Source organism: Aythya fuligula, chromosome 18, assembly GCF_009819795.1.
Source record: "Aythya fuligula isolate bAytFul2 chromosome 18, bAytFul2.pri, whole genome shotgun sequence".
In the NCBI taxonomy this organism is placed as follows: domain Eukaryota; kingdom Metazoa; phylum Chordata; class Aves; order Anseriformes; family Anatidae; genus Aythya; species Aythya fuligula.
The window spans coordinates 12,212,348-12,228,124 of record NC_045576.1 but is presented as its reverse complement, the minus strand read 5'-3'; the positions used below and the strand labels follow the sequence as shown (position 1 = coordinate 12,228,124).

At 60.3% G+C, this 15,777-nt stretch overlaps 1 protein-coding gene across 1 annotated transcript; it reads right to left on the bottom strand.

The window, feature by feature from the left end:
* Positions 1-3,574: 3,574 nt before the first annotated feature.
* CBX4 (chromobox 4) lies at positions 3,575-8,336 on the bottom strand. The gene is made up of 5 exons (XM_032199860.1): positions 8,181-8,336; positions 8,013-8,056; positions 7,123-7,188; positions 6,363-6,429; positions 3,575-5,803 (listed from the first exon to the last, which is right to left on the bottom strand). The coding sequence occupies exons 1-5, from the start codon at positions 8,247-8,249 to the stop codon at positions 4,472-4,474; spliced, it is 1,578 nt and encodes a 525-aa protein (XP_032055751.1). The 5' UTR covers positions 8,250-8,336; the 3' UTR covers positions 3,575-4,471.
* Positions 8,337-15,777: the final 7,441 nt, after the last annotated feature.

Here is a 15,777-nt window from a genome sequence, read left to right as displayed (position 1 = left end):
CACGGATCTTGTATGAATCTGGGCTGAATCCAAATGATCTTATCTGCGGAGGAGACTGAGGATTTCCTACTGCAAGGCATTTACAACTGCTCAGCCAGGGGTGGCCCCGCGGGCTGGGAGAGGCGAGGGGGCCGGTGGACGGGGCAGGACTGGGGACCCCCAAGCTGCCCCCCTTGTGCAGGGGCTGCATTTTGGCCACCATCATTCACAGCCCTCTGCTGGGCCAAGGGGCACCCACCCTGCAGAAAATGCAGCAACACGGGGCAAAATTCGCCTGCTGCAAGCCTCGCTGCCAGACCAAACCTGGAGGGTTTGGAAGGCTTTACCCTGGGTCAGAGCACTCGGTCCGATTAGATACAGCCTTACTTAAACCAGTCGATGGCAGCCAACACGTGCAAGGCCACGCTGTGCAGCCTGTGCTGTGCTGGAGGGGACTGGCCTGGAAAACATGCAGCCTCAACAGCGGGCTTGTTTTTTCCCCAGCGTGACCATGAATACTTTACCTTGTTGCCAGCTCCTCCGGCAGGGGAGCGATACCGGGGTCACCGCACTCAGCAGCGAAGTCACAGTCAGCTCACCACGTCGCATAGCAAGATGACAGAGGATGGGAAAAATACAGGGAAAAAAAAAAAAAAAAAGAAACACAAAATGCCAGGAGGAGCTCCCCCCGGGAGCAAAAGCACAGAGTGCACTGCCTGCCTGGGAAATCCTCCACCTCCCCACCACCCTCACACCCCTGCTCCCTTCCCTGGGGGAAAATCCCTCTCTCATTCCCAGTTCAGATCTGGGATTCTCCCAGTCCCTGCGAGGCCATTTCTTCTTTTGAGTAAAAGAGGCGAGATCCATGTTGCCTGTTTATTTAACATTCTGCTCCTCGACAGCATCCTCAGCCCCTGAGTGAACCCTCTTGCCCGTGCAGCCAGCAGCAGAGCCAGGGAGCGAAGGCAGGCGGCTGGACACCAACAGCGGTGCTGGAGCCAGCACAGGTCTCACTGCTGCTGGAGAGGGAAGAATGTGAAACCAGCTTTACAGCGCGAATTTACAGTCTCAGAGCTGCAGTGGCCATGTATGGATGGATGCATCAGACCCTTTTAGAAGAGCTCAAATACGAATACAAATTCTCCTTTTAAATCAGCAAATGTTTCTCTGGAATAAATCCAAACCAAACAGAGGTTAACGTGTTCCTGGGAAATGCATTAAATGTAGCACACACCAGTCTTCCTTAATGGAGAGTGGTGATGCTCCATCTCGTCCTGGATCGTTTTGATAACCATTGGAAGTCATAGCGGACCTCCCATTAATTTTCTCAGTAAGAGACATTTAGGTTTGATGCACTTAATATGGCAAGAGAGCAGTATGAATAAGTAATTTATACCCTCAACACTCATCTTTCTCAGCCAATTGGCACAAACCAAGTGGAGAGCGTATCTTTTAAACCAGTAACTACTTATCACACCTTTCAATGCACAGGAAGCTGCTGGAGTTGTGATAAACATGATCAAACTATTAAACTAAGAAATATCTGGCTATGTGGTTTCCGGGAAATGGTGCCTCAAACAAACCACAGCTACTGCCAACAGAGACAATATTTTAGGTGCTTCTACAGCTAATGGAGCAGTGGTGGGTGTAGGGAAAGGAAGCTGCAGAGAGCACACACTCAGAGGACCATTATTTCCTTAAAAACTGGCAAACACAGTACAATCCATTTGTTTGAACATTTAAGAGTAAAGCTAACCGTAAACCTGCAAACAGTTGTTAGCTGCTGCATCTCACACACCTGCACACTACAGAAGGGAGCTGCTCGTGAGAGGAGCAGCGATGCTCAGGCTTTGGGCAGGCGTCTGCAAGCCCGCGCTTAGAAGACACATCCTAGTAGTTGTGAGAAACCTCTTTGGTTTCATCTACCATTGTCTGGGTAAAGCAAAGTTCTCCTTTTGCACACAAGCTGCCCCAGAAGAGAGCCCGCCTGCCCAGCCCCTGCTGCTGGACTGGCTCCTGCCGCTGTCTGTCGAGCAGCACTTCCTCTTTCATAAATCACATTTTGCATTCTGAGCATGCGTCTCCTCTTCCATGCCATTTTTGTTTTCAGATAACCATTAGCTTAATTAATCAAGGGAAATGCATCACTTCTGATTGTCTGCTCTACCAGCTAGGCTGGGATGGCGGGGAGATGCCTCCGACCAAGCCATCCCCACGCGGGGCTCACCCTGTGTGCTCCTGCCCCGACACCTGAGCTCCACCAGCCCCAGCACCGCTGCCTCTGCCCAGCCCTCGCGCCCTCCTGGCAACTTGTGGTGCTGATCAAAGCCCTCTTAAAATTCAGCACAGCTAACAGGCAAAACATTGATTTTAATCACAGTTCACCTATTTCCACTTGCTGTCTGCATGCACGTGATGAGATTCTGGGGTCCCCGGTCCTCTCCATGGAGGCAGGTGAAAATCTTGAAACATTGCATGAGTTTCCATCAACTTTGAAGCATCAGCTGAAACAAGATGAACCCAGATACCAGTTTTGACCTTGCCCACACTTGGAAGTTTAACAAAATAGCCACGATGAAACCATTTTTATGGTGTAAGCTCCCAGAAGCCATTTCCACCACCGTAAGAGCATGCAGAAGAGCAAAACTAACCGACACATCTCAGCAACGGTGCCTACATTCACGATTGTTCCACTTCCACACAGACCCCAATGGCTGTCCAAGCTAGAGAAAATGGCATCCACAAGCTGAACAGTCACTGTTCCTCCAAATCAACTTCAAGCAACAGCCTAAGATGAGCAAGGCCACCACACCACGTCTGTGAGCACAAGGTTCAGAGGGAAGCCTCCCCACAAACACCCGACCCTGCCTGGAGATGCTCTAGGGAGCCCTGGTGGAGCAGGAGTAGGATAAGGCCAAGGACCATGCACTGTACCTCATGCAGACGATGCCATTTTGTAAAATGTTAGCCCTGTGCTGTATTTTCAGCAGATTCCAGCAACTGTTAATCTAGTTCAGAGATGCCTGCAGGCCTACTTATGAAATCTGGACCATCCTGCTTTCTGGAGAAGTTCAGTTCCTCCTCTAATCACAACCCTGCCCAAAACTGGGGATAATTCTGCTGGAGTGGCACCGTCAGGCTAACAGCCAGCGCCTGCCCATCCCCTGCAGCCACCTTCCTGGCCCCCATTTCCAGAAGCCTTGCAGATTTGCTGCTGCAAGCTCTGCCCAGCCCCTTTTGCCTTGGCACAGCGCAAGCCTCCCCCTGCCCCACTGGCAGGGAGGGAAGCCCAGCACCAAGCCAGGCACGGAGCCACGCGCTCCTGTGACCTCGTGGTCCTCCTGGGGGGCACCAGGAGAAAACAGGGTGCCCTTTACATACCACAGGCTGCAAGCACTCATCTCTGCGCTTTTGGGGAAAAGACGGAGCTGTTGGATGTGCTGCTCCTGTCCTGAGAGAGACGAAGCCAGCGCTGTGCCTCAGCCCTGATGTCAACCTGTGAGTGCCTCCAGGTCCCCTGGGCACAGCCTGCCCCCCACCCCAAGCAAGCTGCCGTGCTGTTTGTATGCAGTAACAAATGCACTCCAAATCCTTGTAGTTTTTGTAAAGGTTTATAGTCCTTTGCAATGATTGCATGATACATTTCTCCCCCCATGACACAGCCCTCGGACCAGGAAGCGCTGCTGGCAGCTCGCGCTCCACCTACGAGCAGCTGGGCTTTGCAATCCGATCTACACTAGCTGCAGAACATCAAATGCACTTTCAACATCTCCATTTAATATTTACATTCAAGCAATTAATAATTGGAAGCTTATAGTTTAGACATTTCTAATAGCAGCAATTTCTATAATAGCTTGTTTAGCTTTAGATAACGATTTTTTTTTTTTGCACATAGAAACACCACATGTGTACAGTATCAAAAAATATATACCAGGGATGGTCCTGCGGGTCGTAAGGAGGGCAAGGGGACGAGACTAACAAATGCTGAATGGTTAAAAAGGAAAACAGAAAATATTCGTTTGATATAGTTTATAAGGTGATCTAGGGACTCCATAAATCTAGGCTTTATATTTCATTATATAAATACCTACAAATAAATATATTAGCACGGTCGGAGGGCGACCAGCTTTCAGCTCAAACAATACATTTCAATAACACCACGTACAAACGGGAGCAAGAATCACTTGACAAGTTAGCACTGTTAAAATATAATACTATAACTCTGAGGAACTGGCAGGCCCCGTCCTCGCCAGTCCCGGTGCTTGCAGGTCCCAGCGGCAGCCCCACGACCCGGGGCGGGAGCAGCAGCAGAGGACACCCCGCGTGGCAGGGACGGCCACCGCACCGCACCCCGGTGTCCCCGCAGCCAGGGCAGGCTCAGCCGCCCCGCACGGGCTCCGGGGAGGGGGCACCAGTACCTTGGAGGGAGGCGGTGGGGCCGGCGGCCCCGGGGCGGGCAGGCGGCTCCCATGGGGAGCAGCCACCGGCCACCTCACACCGTCACGTACTCCTTGAAGGTCACGGTCAGGCAGTTTGCGGTCACGTCTGTGATAATTATATTCCCAAAGAAGGGCTTGAATTCCTGCAGGGACTCGGCCTCCTCCTCCTCCTCCGCAGCCTCCCGGGGCTGCGGTGGCTCCGCAGCCGGCTTCTCGGCCGGCACCGGTGGCACCTCCGGCTTCACCTGCGCCAGGGCCGGCTCGCCCTCCGCCCGCGGCTTCACGCAGCGCAAGTCTATGGGCTCGTCCAGGTCCGAATCCAGCAGGATGACCTCTGGCTGGGCAGCGGCGGGCGCCTCCGGCCGCTCGGGGCCGGGAGGGCTGAGGCAGGTGGGGGCACTGATGCTCCGGGACGTCAGGCGCTTCTTGCCCGGCTCCCGGTCCCCGTGCGGCTCTGACAGGCAGCGCTTGCGGGCGCCCGGGCTGGAGAGGTTCAGTCCCATGGAGGACGGGCTGTGCTCCTGCCCGGGGCTCAGGGACCAGGGCACGAGGTCCGGCTTGGTGGTGAGCTGCAGGGGCTGCTCCGCTGGAGGAAGGGGCAGCTCTTTGGCTGGGGGAGGCTTCCTGGAGCTCTCCTCCAGCTCCACGGGGGGCTGCCTGCCCTCGGCCTCTGCAGCGCCCAGGGCATTGCTGCCCACCACCCTCTCCTCCCCCGGCTTCCTCCAAGCCTCCAGCTTCTCTTCCCCACCCTTCTTAGGAGTCCTCTCCTCCGTGGCCCGCTTCCGGGGCGCCTCCCCGGACTTGATCTTCACCGCCTGCATGCCGTTCTCCATGTACTTGCTCATGACGATCACGATGCGCCCGTTCTTGTTTTTGTTCTTGACGATCTTCATCTTGCCCCCGAGGCCATTGCTCGTCACCCTGTCCCGAGGGGGGGGCCCGGTACCACTGGACATATTCTTCTCAGCCCCGTTCTTGCTCTCGGCAGCGAGGTTCTTGACTGGGCCCAGCAAGTTTTTGGCCGGGCCGTGCGCCCACTTGTCCGGATGGGCGACCAAGGGGCTCTTGTTACTGTCCAAGCAGGCCTGGCTCTGCGGCTCCTTGCTGCTGGGCTGGTAATGGGGCTCGTACATCTTGGGGTCCGGCTGGTAGTGGTGGTGCTTCTTGCTGTTCAGCTGGTAGTAATACTTGCCTTTGCTGTGGGACTGGTGCTTCATGCTGCTCTCCTTGCCATTGGGCTGGTACTGGTGGTGCTTCTTGCTGTTGAGTTCATACTGGTGCTGCTGGCTCTTGCCGGAGGAGCCGAGGTCCAGCTTTGGCCTGGTGTCCACAGCAGGGTCCTGCAGCCCCGTCAGGATGTTCGAGCGGCGGGCAAAGGAGGGAAGCTGCAACGCAAAGCCAAGGGCTGAGGTCAGCCAGGGACCCAGAGCAGGGCCCTGGTGCTCCTGCAGGCACCGGGGGCTGCTGTGCAGTGCCCACCCCTCCCGTGGCTCCTCTCGCTGGGCTGCAGCACGGCACGCTCGGTGCGCCGCAGAGCCCCAGCCCGCTCCCACTTACAGGCCGTGCATTGCTCCAGATTAATGAAGCAATGAAAAGAAGAAAAGCACCCTTCAATCAGCTGTCTGGGAACGGGGACCAAACAGGGCTGCTGCTGCACAGCTTGCGAGCAGCCTGCTAATGCCGCCCAGCCGCCGGTGCCGTGGGTCTGCCCTGCAGCCCTGGGGAGAGGGGGGGGGGGGGAGGGCTGCATCGTCCACCCCTGGGGCTGGGAGCTCCTGATGAGCTCAGCGCTGGGGACACGCGTCCCCACGGCACTGCCAAGCGCCAGGCTGCACACAACAGCTCCTCTGCATGATGAAACCCGCTGCAAGCGGCTCCCTGGGGACGCGTGGCACTGCAAACAGGCTGCCCAGGAGTGTGGGGCTGGGCTCCCCCTGCACTTACCTGCATGACGAGCGGCTTTGGCTTGGGCCCCCGCTTGCGGTATCCCATCAGCTGCTCCTGCCGCTCCCTGCAGGAACACAGAGCCACGGTGAGGCCCACAGACCCCCAGGACGTGCTCACCTGTGCCCCACGCATGCAGCTCCTGCGGTGCCAGGGACCCCATATGGGCGCAGCGAGTGGGTGTGAAGGGGAAGGGGGTGGAACCGGGATCTGCAGGTGCAGGGCTGCTGCACGGGGTCCTGCAGGATGCGGTGGGACAGGGGCACAGCCGGGCTGCTGGGGCAGGACGCGCCTCGCGAGGCGACTTCCCCGCTGCCTCCTCCCCCCGCTGCAGCAAGGGGCTGAAGTTTACAGTTTGCGCCAAAATACTACAGGAAATAAATGCACGGAAAGAAAAAAAAAAAAAAAAAAAAGAAAAAAGAAAAAAAAAAAAGCCAGTTCAAGCGCAGCAGCAGCAGCAGCAGCAGCGCCGCCTCCTTCGCTCGCAGGCATCAAATCCCCGGGCAGGCAGGAGCGCAAGGCGCGGCGTGGGGGGAGCGCGGCGCGGGGGGACCTTGAACCGGAGGCGGCTCCCGGCGGCCCCGCGCCGCCCGCCCGCCCCGCCGGGGCCGCGCCCCCGGGCCCGTCCCGCGCCCGCCGCTGCCCGCCCCTGCCGCGGCCCCCGGTCGGCTCCGTGACGCATCTGCAATTGCACGGGCGGGCACGGGGCGCGGGTGCCCGCAGCCCCCACCGAGCCCCCACCCCCCCCCCCGCGGCTCACCTGTTCTGGAAGGCGATCAGCAGCCGGGGGTCCAGGATGTTCTCCTCGGGCTCCCACGTGTTGTATCTTGCGGGAGGGGAGAAGGGCAGCCGTCAGCCGCGGGGCCCGCCGGGCGGGGGCCGGGGTCCCGGGCAGGGGCGCAGCGACCGGGGCCGGTCCCTGCCGGAGCCCCGGGCCCGTTTCGGGGCTCGCGCCCAGGGCCCGGGTCCCCGGGGAGGGGGATGGGCGGGGGAGGAGGGGGTGTGTGTGGGGGGGGCACGGGGACGGAACTGTTTATTTAGCGCAGTTATTATTCCGGAGGAATTCTAAGCATGTCATGATGAAATTTTCCAAATCCCCTTTCCTGGACCCATTAAAGCGGCCCCGGCGCGGAGGAGGGACCCGGCGGCGGAGTCCGGGCGAGCAGCGCGCCCCCTCCCCCGCCGCCCCCCCCGGGCACTGTCATGCAAACCCCAAATACTCCGCAGCCCGCAGCGGCCGCCCTCGCTCCGGCGGCCGGTGCCTCCGCCTCGGCGGCGGCTCCCGGGGCAGCCCCGCCACCGCCCGCCCGCCCGCCCCGGGGCTGCGGGGCTGCGCCTTTGGTTTTGGCGATTATTCCCCCTTCCCCCCCGCCCCCCCCCTTGCCCCCCCCGCTCGCTTCTGCAATATGGAGCCTGGCTCCCGAGGAGGGAAAGGGGGAAGGAGCCATTTTCTGGTGCACATCAGCCGCCGCCTGCCTGCCTCGCTCCGCGCCCGCCGCCGCCGCCGGGCCCCGCCGCCGCCTCCCGCCGCCCTCGCCGGGGCCTCGCCGGGGCGCGGAGCGCGGCGGGGCCGGGGGGAGCCCCCACGGGCGGGCCGGGCCGGCAGCCCCCCTGCCCGCCGCCCCTGCCCCGCCGCCGCTCGGTACTCACTTGGGCGACCAGCCCCTCCATTTCACCAGGTACTCCACTCTGCCCTGCGGAGCGCGGGAGGCAAAGACACGGCGTCAGCTGGCCCCGCTGCCCCCCCGCTGCCCCCCGGCCGCCCCCCCGCCGCCCCCTCCCCTCCCTCCTTCCTTCTCTCCCTCCCTCCCTCCTCACCTTTCGGATCCGCTTCTTCTCGATGCTCTCCACGGCGAAGACGTGCTCCCCCACCGCCGGCAGCTCCATGCTGCGCCCGGGAGGGGCCGGGCCGGGCCGGGCCGGGGGGGGTCCGCGCTGCCCGCTGCAGCCGAGCCGCGCTCCGGCTCCGGCAGCTCCCGCCGCCGGCCCGACAGACACTGAGCGGCGGCCGCCGCGGCACCGCAACCCGTGCAAATCCCGGAGCGAGACGTCAGGGAGGCGGCGCCTCCCGGGCCCGGCTGCCCGTCAACGGCGGGGCCGGGGGATTGGCGCAGCCCTGCCGGGGAGCGAGGCGGGGAGGGGGCGGGCGGGGGCCGGGCGGCCGCGGGGCGGTGGGAAGGGGGGGGGGGGGGGGCCGCGAACGGCCCGGCCCCCGCCCCACGCGTGACTCAGCACGGCCCCCACGGGCCCCGCGGCCGGCGGGGGGCGGCAGAGCCCGCGGGGCAGGTGCGCGCCCCGCGCCGCCCGGGGGGGGCGGGCCGGGGCTCGGGGGGGGCGCACCGGAGGGGTCCGGGATGCGGGCACCCAACCCACCCGGCCGGTGGTCGGGGGTCTCCGCGTGTGGGGACGAGCCCTCGGGAAGGCTCCGCGCCCCTCCACGCCGCGGGCTGCCCATGTGCCCGGGGGCGGCAGCACCCTCCCCTCCGTACCCCCCCCGGCCCGGGCTCGGGGCTCGCCGCCTCGTCCCGGGGGTCCCGGCCCGCAGCGGCAGCCGGGGGCGAGGGAGCGGCCGCGGGGCCGGAGGGGGGAGGACGATCCCACCCCACGCTGGGTGCTGCTGCTCCGAGGGTCCCTGCGGGGTGGGGGGCACATCCCGAGGGGGCCTCCGCGGACAGCCCGGGGCGGCCCCGCGCTGCCACCGCTGGCGTGAGAGGGTTGAGAAGAGCGCAGCGTGGCGGGTTGGGGGGGGGGGGGGGGGGCGTGGAGCGGCACGCGTGGCCCCGCGTGTGTCCCGCCGCGCAGGGCAGCCCCGGCCCCCGCGTGTCGGTGCCGCGGCCCCTGCCTGGAGCGCTCCGTGCGCCGCGGGCGGCCTTCCCCGGGCAGGTGGAGCGCGGCGGCTCCGGGCCTTCCCCGCGCCACGGCACCGCGCGGGGCAGGACACGCGTGGGGCCCCTCCCGAGCGGCGCTGCCGGGGTGGGGGCCGCCGAGAGGAGCCGCCGGGCAGCCCCCGGCCCCGGCCCGGCGGGGCTCGGCCCCCGGTTCTAGGCAGCCCGGCGGCGCGGCCGACTACCGGGGCCGGGGTGGGCGGCGGCGGCGGCCCCCCAGGGCTGTGCCGGTGCTGCCCACGGTGCCCGCGGCGGCGGAGCGCGGCGCCCCCGGCAACTTTCCCCGGGGTGCGGGAGCGGAGGGGCCGAGCCCGAGCGGCGCCGGGGCCCGGAGCGGCTCCGCTGCCAAACGGCCGCAGCCGCGGCCGGAGCCTCCCCCGGGCCGGGAGCGCCCCGAGGAGGGTCCCCGTGCCCCCCGCCCGCAGCCCGGTGCCACCCTCTCCGTGCCCGCGGGCTCCCCGAGCCGCCGCCCCCCGGCGGGGCGGCCCCGGCGGCGGCAGCCGGCGGCTTTCGGGGGCCCTTCCCGGCCCGGAGGTGCGAGGGCACCGCGGAGGCTCCGCTGAATGTCACCGCGCCGGAGACCATAACAAAGACGCAGCCGCCGAGATCGCAGAGCCGAGCCAATAAAAAGCAAACTGATATTACAATTTTGATTTCCCTGGAGGGCCGAAGGGGCTTAATGTAAGAATTATTATCCATTGTGAACAGCAGCCGAAAGAAAGCACAGACAGGAAGATTTAAATTTTTTTTAACTTAGCGGTTTTCCTAAGAAACGTATATTCATTGAAATTTATGCCAGCGGAGTTTGTTAACCCTCCCCTTTGACATTTCAAGCTTCTCCTGTTGCCAGAGGAGACAAGCCGAGCACAAACCACTAATGCTTGCAATAAAACTAAATGCCCAGGGACGAGCGCGATTTGGTGCAATTCCGCTCCAATCTGGGTAAACGGCAAAACGTGCTCCAGGCGCGCACCGGGCGGCCCCGGGCCGGGCGCGGCGGGGAAAGCTCGGCATCTCCCGGCACGCAGCCCGAAGGGAGATAAGGAGGGCAGGAGCTGGCTGGCTGCACGCACAGATGTGTGTATTTTTGTAAAGGTGTGACCAGATATCCTTTGCATCCTTGTAGAACCTGCCTTGAGAGGAGTATGAGAAGCCGTTGACGAAATATATTGAAGAAAAGAAAAGGAAAAGAAAAGAAAAGAAAAGAAAAGAAAAGAAAAGAAAAGAAAAGAAAAGAAAAGAAAAGAAAAGAAAAGAAAAGAAAAGAAAGAAAAGAAAAAAGAAGGAAAGGGAGAGGGAAAAGGAGAGGGAAAAGAGAGAAAAGAGAGAAAATAAAAGAAAAAAATAAAAGAGGAGAAAAGAAAAAGAAAAATCAGAGCATCAAGGTGAAAGCAACACTGAAAACCATTATTAAAAGCATTTTAATCATTGCCTGGCTCGTGGCTCCTGCAGCTCAGCACCAGTCCCCGTCCTGTAGGTTTCTGCAGGATGTTCATCTGCTTTCTGTTACCGGGCTGATTGCACATGATTCACGGTAATGATTGTAATGGTGGTGATTTTCTATCTCTTACCTTGCTCAGATAGCAGTGGTTCATGAACTGATACATCTTTCCCTTTGTCAATTCGAAAGAGGACACCTTATTTGAACCACATAAAATATCCTAAATAAAGAAAGCAGGAAACGTTTCTAACTGCTGCTTCTTCCTGGCTGGCCGGGGCACATCACAGGGATGAGAAAAGAAAAAGGGTTTCCAACCAGAAGAGATGAGAGCCAACTGCTGCCTGTGGAAGCCAGGGAGAACAGTTGTTAATACCATGCATTTGTTTATTATGTGACTGCTTATAAGGCAGGTATGAGGTGCAGATGAACATTTGGTGGATATTTTTTCCCTCTGCCACACACCTGTACAAGAATTCAGATTTCTCTTTATGGGCAGAGCATCGTCAGTGCATGCACTGTTCCTTCCTCAGCTCCTTCTTCCTCCTGACCCTGTTCCTTCGGGCAGCAGGACCCCAGTCCCGGGCAGGCGATGGGGGCTGGCAGCCGGGCACAGCCGTGCACACGCGTGTGCAGCGCACGTTGCTGCAAGGCCTGGTCCTGGGTGGGGAACTGCCTGGGTGCAGCTGTAAGACAAAACCTCTAACAGCCTGAGACAGATGGGCTTCCTGCAGGTGCTAGGAAGCATACCAAGGCAATTTCCCCTCAAATATTTGCTGGCCATGTTCCCTCCTCCTACCCAGAGCTGTTGTCTGTCTCGGTTTATTCTTTCCATCATTATTTATAAACTTCTTACCCTGGAGACAGAGCCAGCTCTGTGGCAGTGCCTCACTTGGGGCTGAGTTCTGCCTCTCTAAAATGCAAGATGCTCCGTTTCCCCTCTCCTCTTATGCCAGTAGCTCCTGCAGGCCTGCTGTATGTTTGCTATTGAGCTGCACTGATTACACACGCCATCATTTCTGATGTTGCTCATTAGTCTATATCATTATTAGCAATTCAAACCAGCAATTCTTTTTTTCAGCTGTAATCCTCTAATTCCACCAAGAAGACTCCAAGGCTGCAGTTTGGGCTCTCAGCTTTCCCTCCTGCCTGCCCCAGAAGGGCCAGTGGCACCTCCTGCAGCCCAAACCAGCCAGGAGCACGGTGGGCTGAGCACTAAATAATAACAGAAAGTTAATTCATGGATAGTTGCAGCATTTCCTTCAAGGCCGTGCTCGTAGGCGGCCAGGCACGGACTTTGCAACTCTCTTGCATAACGGTGTCCTTGGAGGGGGGGGAGGGCACTGGCCCCATTCATTCCTACCTGGCTGCCCGCAGCCTTGGCCAGCTGGGCTTGTGGCTGCGCCCTTCTGCTTTTGTCAGGCCTGGCTTACATGTGAAGTTGTGGCCACTCTGAAAACCAGCTCATAATATAGCCCTTGCTGAGGTCAACACTGCGCTGGAGAAAGACAAGAAAAGGATGAGTAGGTAGGCTAGGGAAAAAAAATAAATGAAAAAACCCACCCACCCAACAATCAATAGGATGCCATGAGGTAAGATGCACACAATGAAACCCTGTTCCAGGTTGCCAAGGCAAATCTGTCAATAGAGTATTGAACAAGCAAATCTGACTTGCAATTATTGTCTCCTTCTAAATACAAGCTGCCCCTTTGCCTCGCGGTTCAAACCCAGTGCTAGTGCTGAGCAGCTCAGCTATTGCTGGCCGGGGTTGTTTCAAAACAGTGAGGGAAGAGTCAGCTCAGCTGGAACTGGGGCTGGAATTTATTCCAATGTGAGCTCTGAAAACCCCGGGAGCATCCCCACCACCTTTGCTCCTGTAGCTGAAGTGCTGCATGCTCTGCTCCCAGCGTAACAGGCTTTCTGAGGCAGCCAAAACCCCTTTGCAACAAATTTAGCTCTTCAAGGCTTTTAGCAAAATGTACAGGGCCATGGGACATGCAGGAGTGTTTTCAGACACTGCTTCAGGAAGAAAATCAATGCATAGAGCACCCAGCGGCTTAAAACAAGGCACAGTGGTGGGGGCTGTCGCAGGAGCCCTCAGTGCCCACACAGAGGCAGCAGCAGTGGGAAAATCGGGGGGCAAAACCTCCGTGAAGCAGGGCACCATGTGGAAACCCAACTGGCTTCACCAGCATGGCACCGTGGCTCCTTCTGGCGCACGCGGGGCTGTGTCAGGGGAGATCTTTTTTTTTCCTGAGCTGCTTCCAGCACGGACCAGGAGGGAGGCTGCGTGCAGGACCCCTGAGAACGAGACGTGTCCAAGCGCTCAGTGCACGTCCATGGCCGCTCCACGAAGCACCCTGGAGCCTGCTTTCACGGGGCTGCTGGAGGGGCTGGACGCAGCACACACGTGGCACCGTTGGCAGAAGTGGTTGTGGTGGGCACGCGGTTGGGGGCATGGTGGGACCCCCCCACCCATCCACACCCCCTGGGGGAGGCAGCGCCGAGCAGCAGGGTCCGGGGAGGATCCATCCCTGGGGACCTGGATGGCAATAAGCGCCCTTCCCCAGAGCCTCACGGATGGGTGCTGGCAAGGGAGGCTCTGAGACCATCTGCCCTTAATCCTCTTAGAGTCAGGGAAGTCGGGAGGAATGCAGAGGAAAGAGGCACTGTGGCCCCGCTGTCCCTGGTTGTGCCTCTCCTGCCCCTGCGTGGGGCTCAGCATCGACCTGGCCAAATGGATCCCGCCTGCCCCGCATCCCCCAGCCCAGTCTGCAACACCTGGGACACTGGGCCCGGGGCACGCCAGCACCAGAGCAGTGCTCCCACCCGCGAGGGATCCCCGTGCAGAGGAGGGGCTGTAGGTCTGGGGCAGGGGGAGATGGAAATCTCCCCTGGTGCAGTGTGAGCGGCCTCATCCTGCACCTTCTCCGTGGTTCCTCTCGGCTCCTCGAGCAGCCCTGGAGAGGGCTGAGCTCTCTTCTGCCTCTTATCACTTAAGCTGATGCTGTTCTTGGCAGCTGAGTATAATTATGAGATTTTCTCCGTCAGAAATGTGTCTGCGCATGTGTCTCCCGCCGAGGCTGCAATCCGCTGGTGGCAGCAGCGAGGAGCTGCTCAGCTGCCCAGCGAGTTCTGGAAGGGCTGGGGTGTTTTGTGCGAGCTTTTCCAGTCATCTCCATCCACTGGAATCACAGAAAACTTCCATCAAAGAATAAACAGCGCCAACACGCTGCAAGCCACAGAGAGCTCAACTTTCTGAGCCACTCCATAAAATCAGACGAGGAGCTGCTGGAGGCAGATTTCATTTTGGACAGAAAGCCCCAAGGAAAACACTCCGAGCAAGGATTCCCCCACACCAAGAGGCAGGCGGGGAGCACCAGAGTCCCAGCCACGAGCCAGGAGCTGTGCTGAGAGGCTGCAGCTCGTTTCGTAGCAGAGGGCAAGGACAAACCCCTCCGGGCAGAGCCTTCCACCGGCACCTCAAGGAGAAGCCCGGCCTCCCATCACGCTTCTTAATGAACAAAACCACCAAACGACTTCTAATAGCGGGTCAAAGCACATACCTCCGGGGTCCTGTCCTTTTCTAGGAAGGCGGGCTAAGATTTCCATCTAGCACAAACAAAGTCCTGACCTTGCGAAGCCATCGCCGGGCCCAGTGGTTGCCCCGTGCGGTCTGATGGCAGGATAAGGGCGGGCGATGCAGCTGTGCTGGTGGACAGCTAACCACAGCTCCCCGCTGAGCCTCGCCAGAGCTTCTCACATGGCTCCAGCTCCACGTGGGAGCCAAGGAGGCAGCTTCCTGGGAAGGATCTGGGTTCTGAAAAACACAGGCATCATTTTGACGTTCTGGTAACTGGACTCAAAGAAGATTGGACGACCTCTACCTGGAGTTTCTTTTAAAAGCATCGTCTTTCTGAGAGCATTAAACACAGGGAAAACCGGTCCCGAACCCATCCTAGGGAAAAAAAAACCACCACCTAAACCTCAGCAATTATGGGTGCTGCTGGAATCGCCGTCTGCAGCACAAGCTGACTCCTCCGCTCACGTGGCTGCAGAGCAGGCTCGGGCTGCCCGTGCTGGCAGGGTCTGGCAGGATCGGCAGCCCCGGCCCCGTGCCCGCTGCTCTCGGTGCTGCTGCCCCTCGGTGCTCCCCAGGGAGGGGCAGCCCGGCCGCTTCAGCTCCCAACACAGCAAATCCTCCTGTGAGGGATCAGCCTCCATGCAGCCTCCCAGGCTGAGGAGGAGGCCGAATTGCTCACCCCAAGCTGCTCACGGGCAGATATTGATGAAATTTTGCCATTGTGCCTGCACCCCAGCGCTGCCACGAGCCACCCGATGGCAGTGGGACGGGTTGGATACAGAGGAGTATGAGTCTTCATGAGCCGCAGGTGCAGGCCAGGGACCCGTCAGCAGCATCTCCTCTTGCAGTGTGGGGCTGCTGAGTGCTGGCTGGGGTGCAGGCAAAGCCCTTGAGGTCACAGCAGCGTCCCCAGCCCTTGTCCAGTGCTGTGGGGCTGAGCCCTGCACTGTTCGCTCCCATCCCACCCCTATACAATGGCAGCCCCACGGCCACCAGGGTGCTGTGGCCCTGGGGACCCTGGGGCACTGGGTGCTGTGACAGGGACACTGTCAGTGCCTCTGGGGCCAGGGGCTTGGGGCGGTGGCACCATGGAGCAGCCGTCACACAGCACCGTGGCCATGCAGCGTGGGGGCTTGGGTTGGTTCTTAGCCAGCAGCAGCATCCTTGCTCCTGCAGGGGTGGGCGCGTGGCCACAGCACGGTGAGCAGCCACAGTGCAACCCGGTGCTGCTGCGTGGGCGCAAAGTGCTACAGCTCCCGGGCTTCTTCCCTTTGCCAAAACCATCACCAGGATCCAGCAGCCACCGAACGCAGCCCTTGGCAGAGAGGTCTGGGTTTCAGAATGGCGCGGCTGCTTCTCGCCATCTGGCCGTGGCCGGGCCCTGCCGCACGCCCGAGCAGCGGAGCTGGGCCGTGCACGCTGCTGCTCCGTGCAGGCAGCGGGAGGAAGCGAGCGTGCAGCTCTGTGGTCAGGCAGTTTCCATCCTCCCTGCACCTGAGCTGCAGCAGC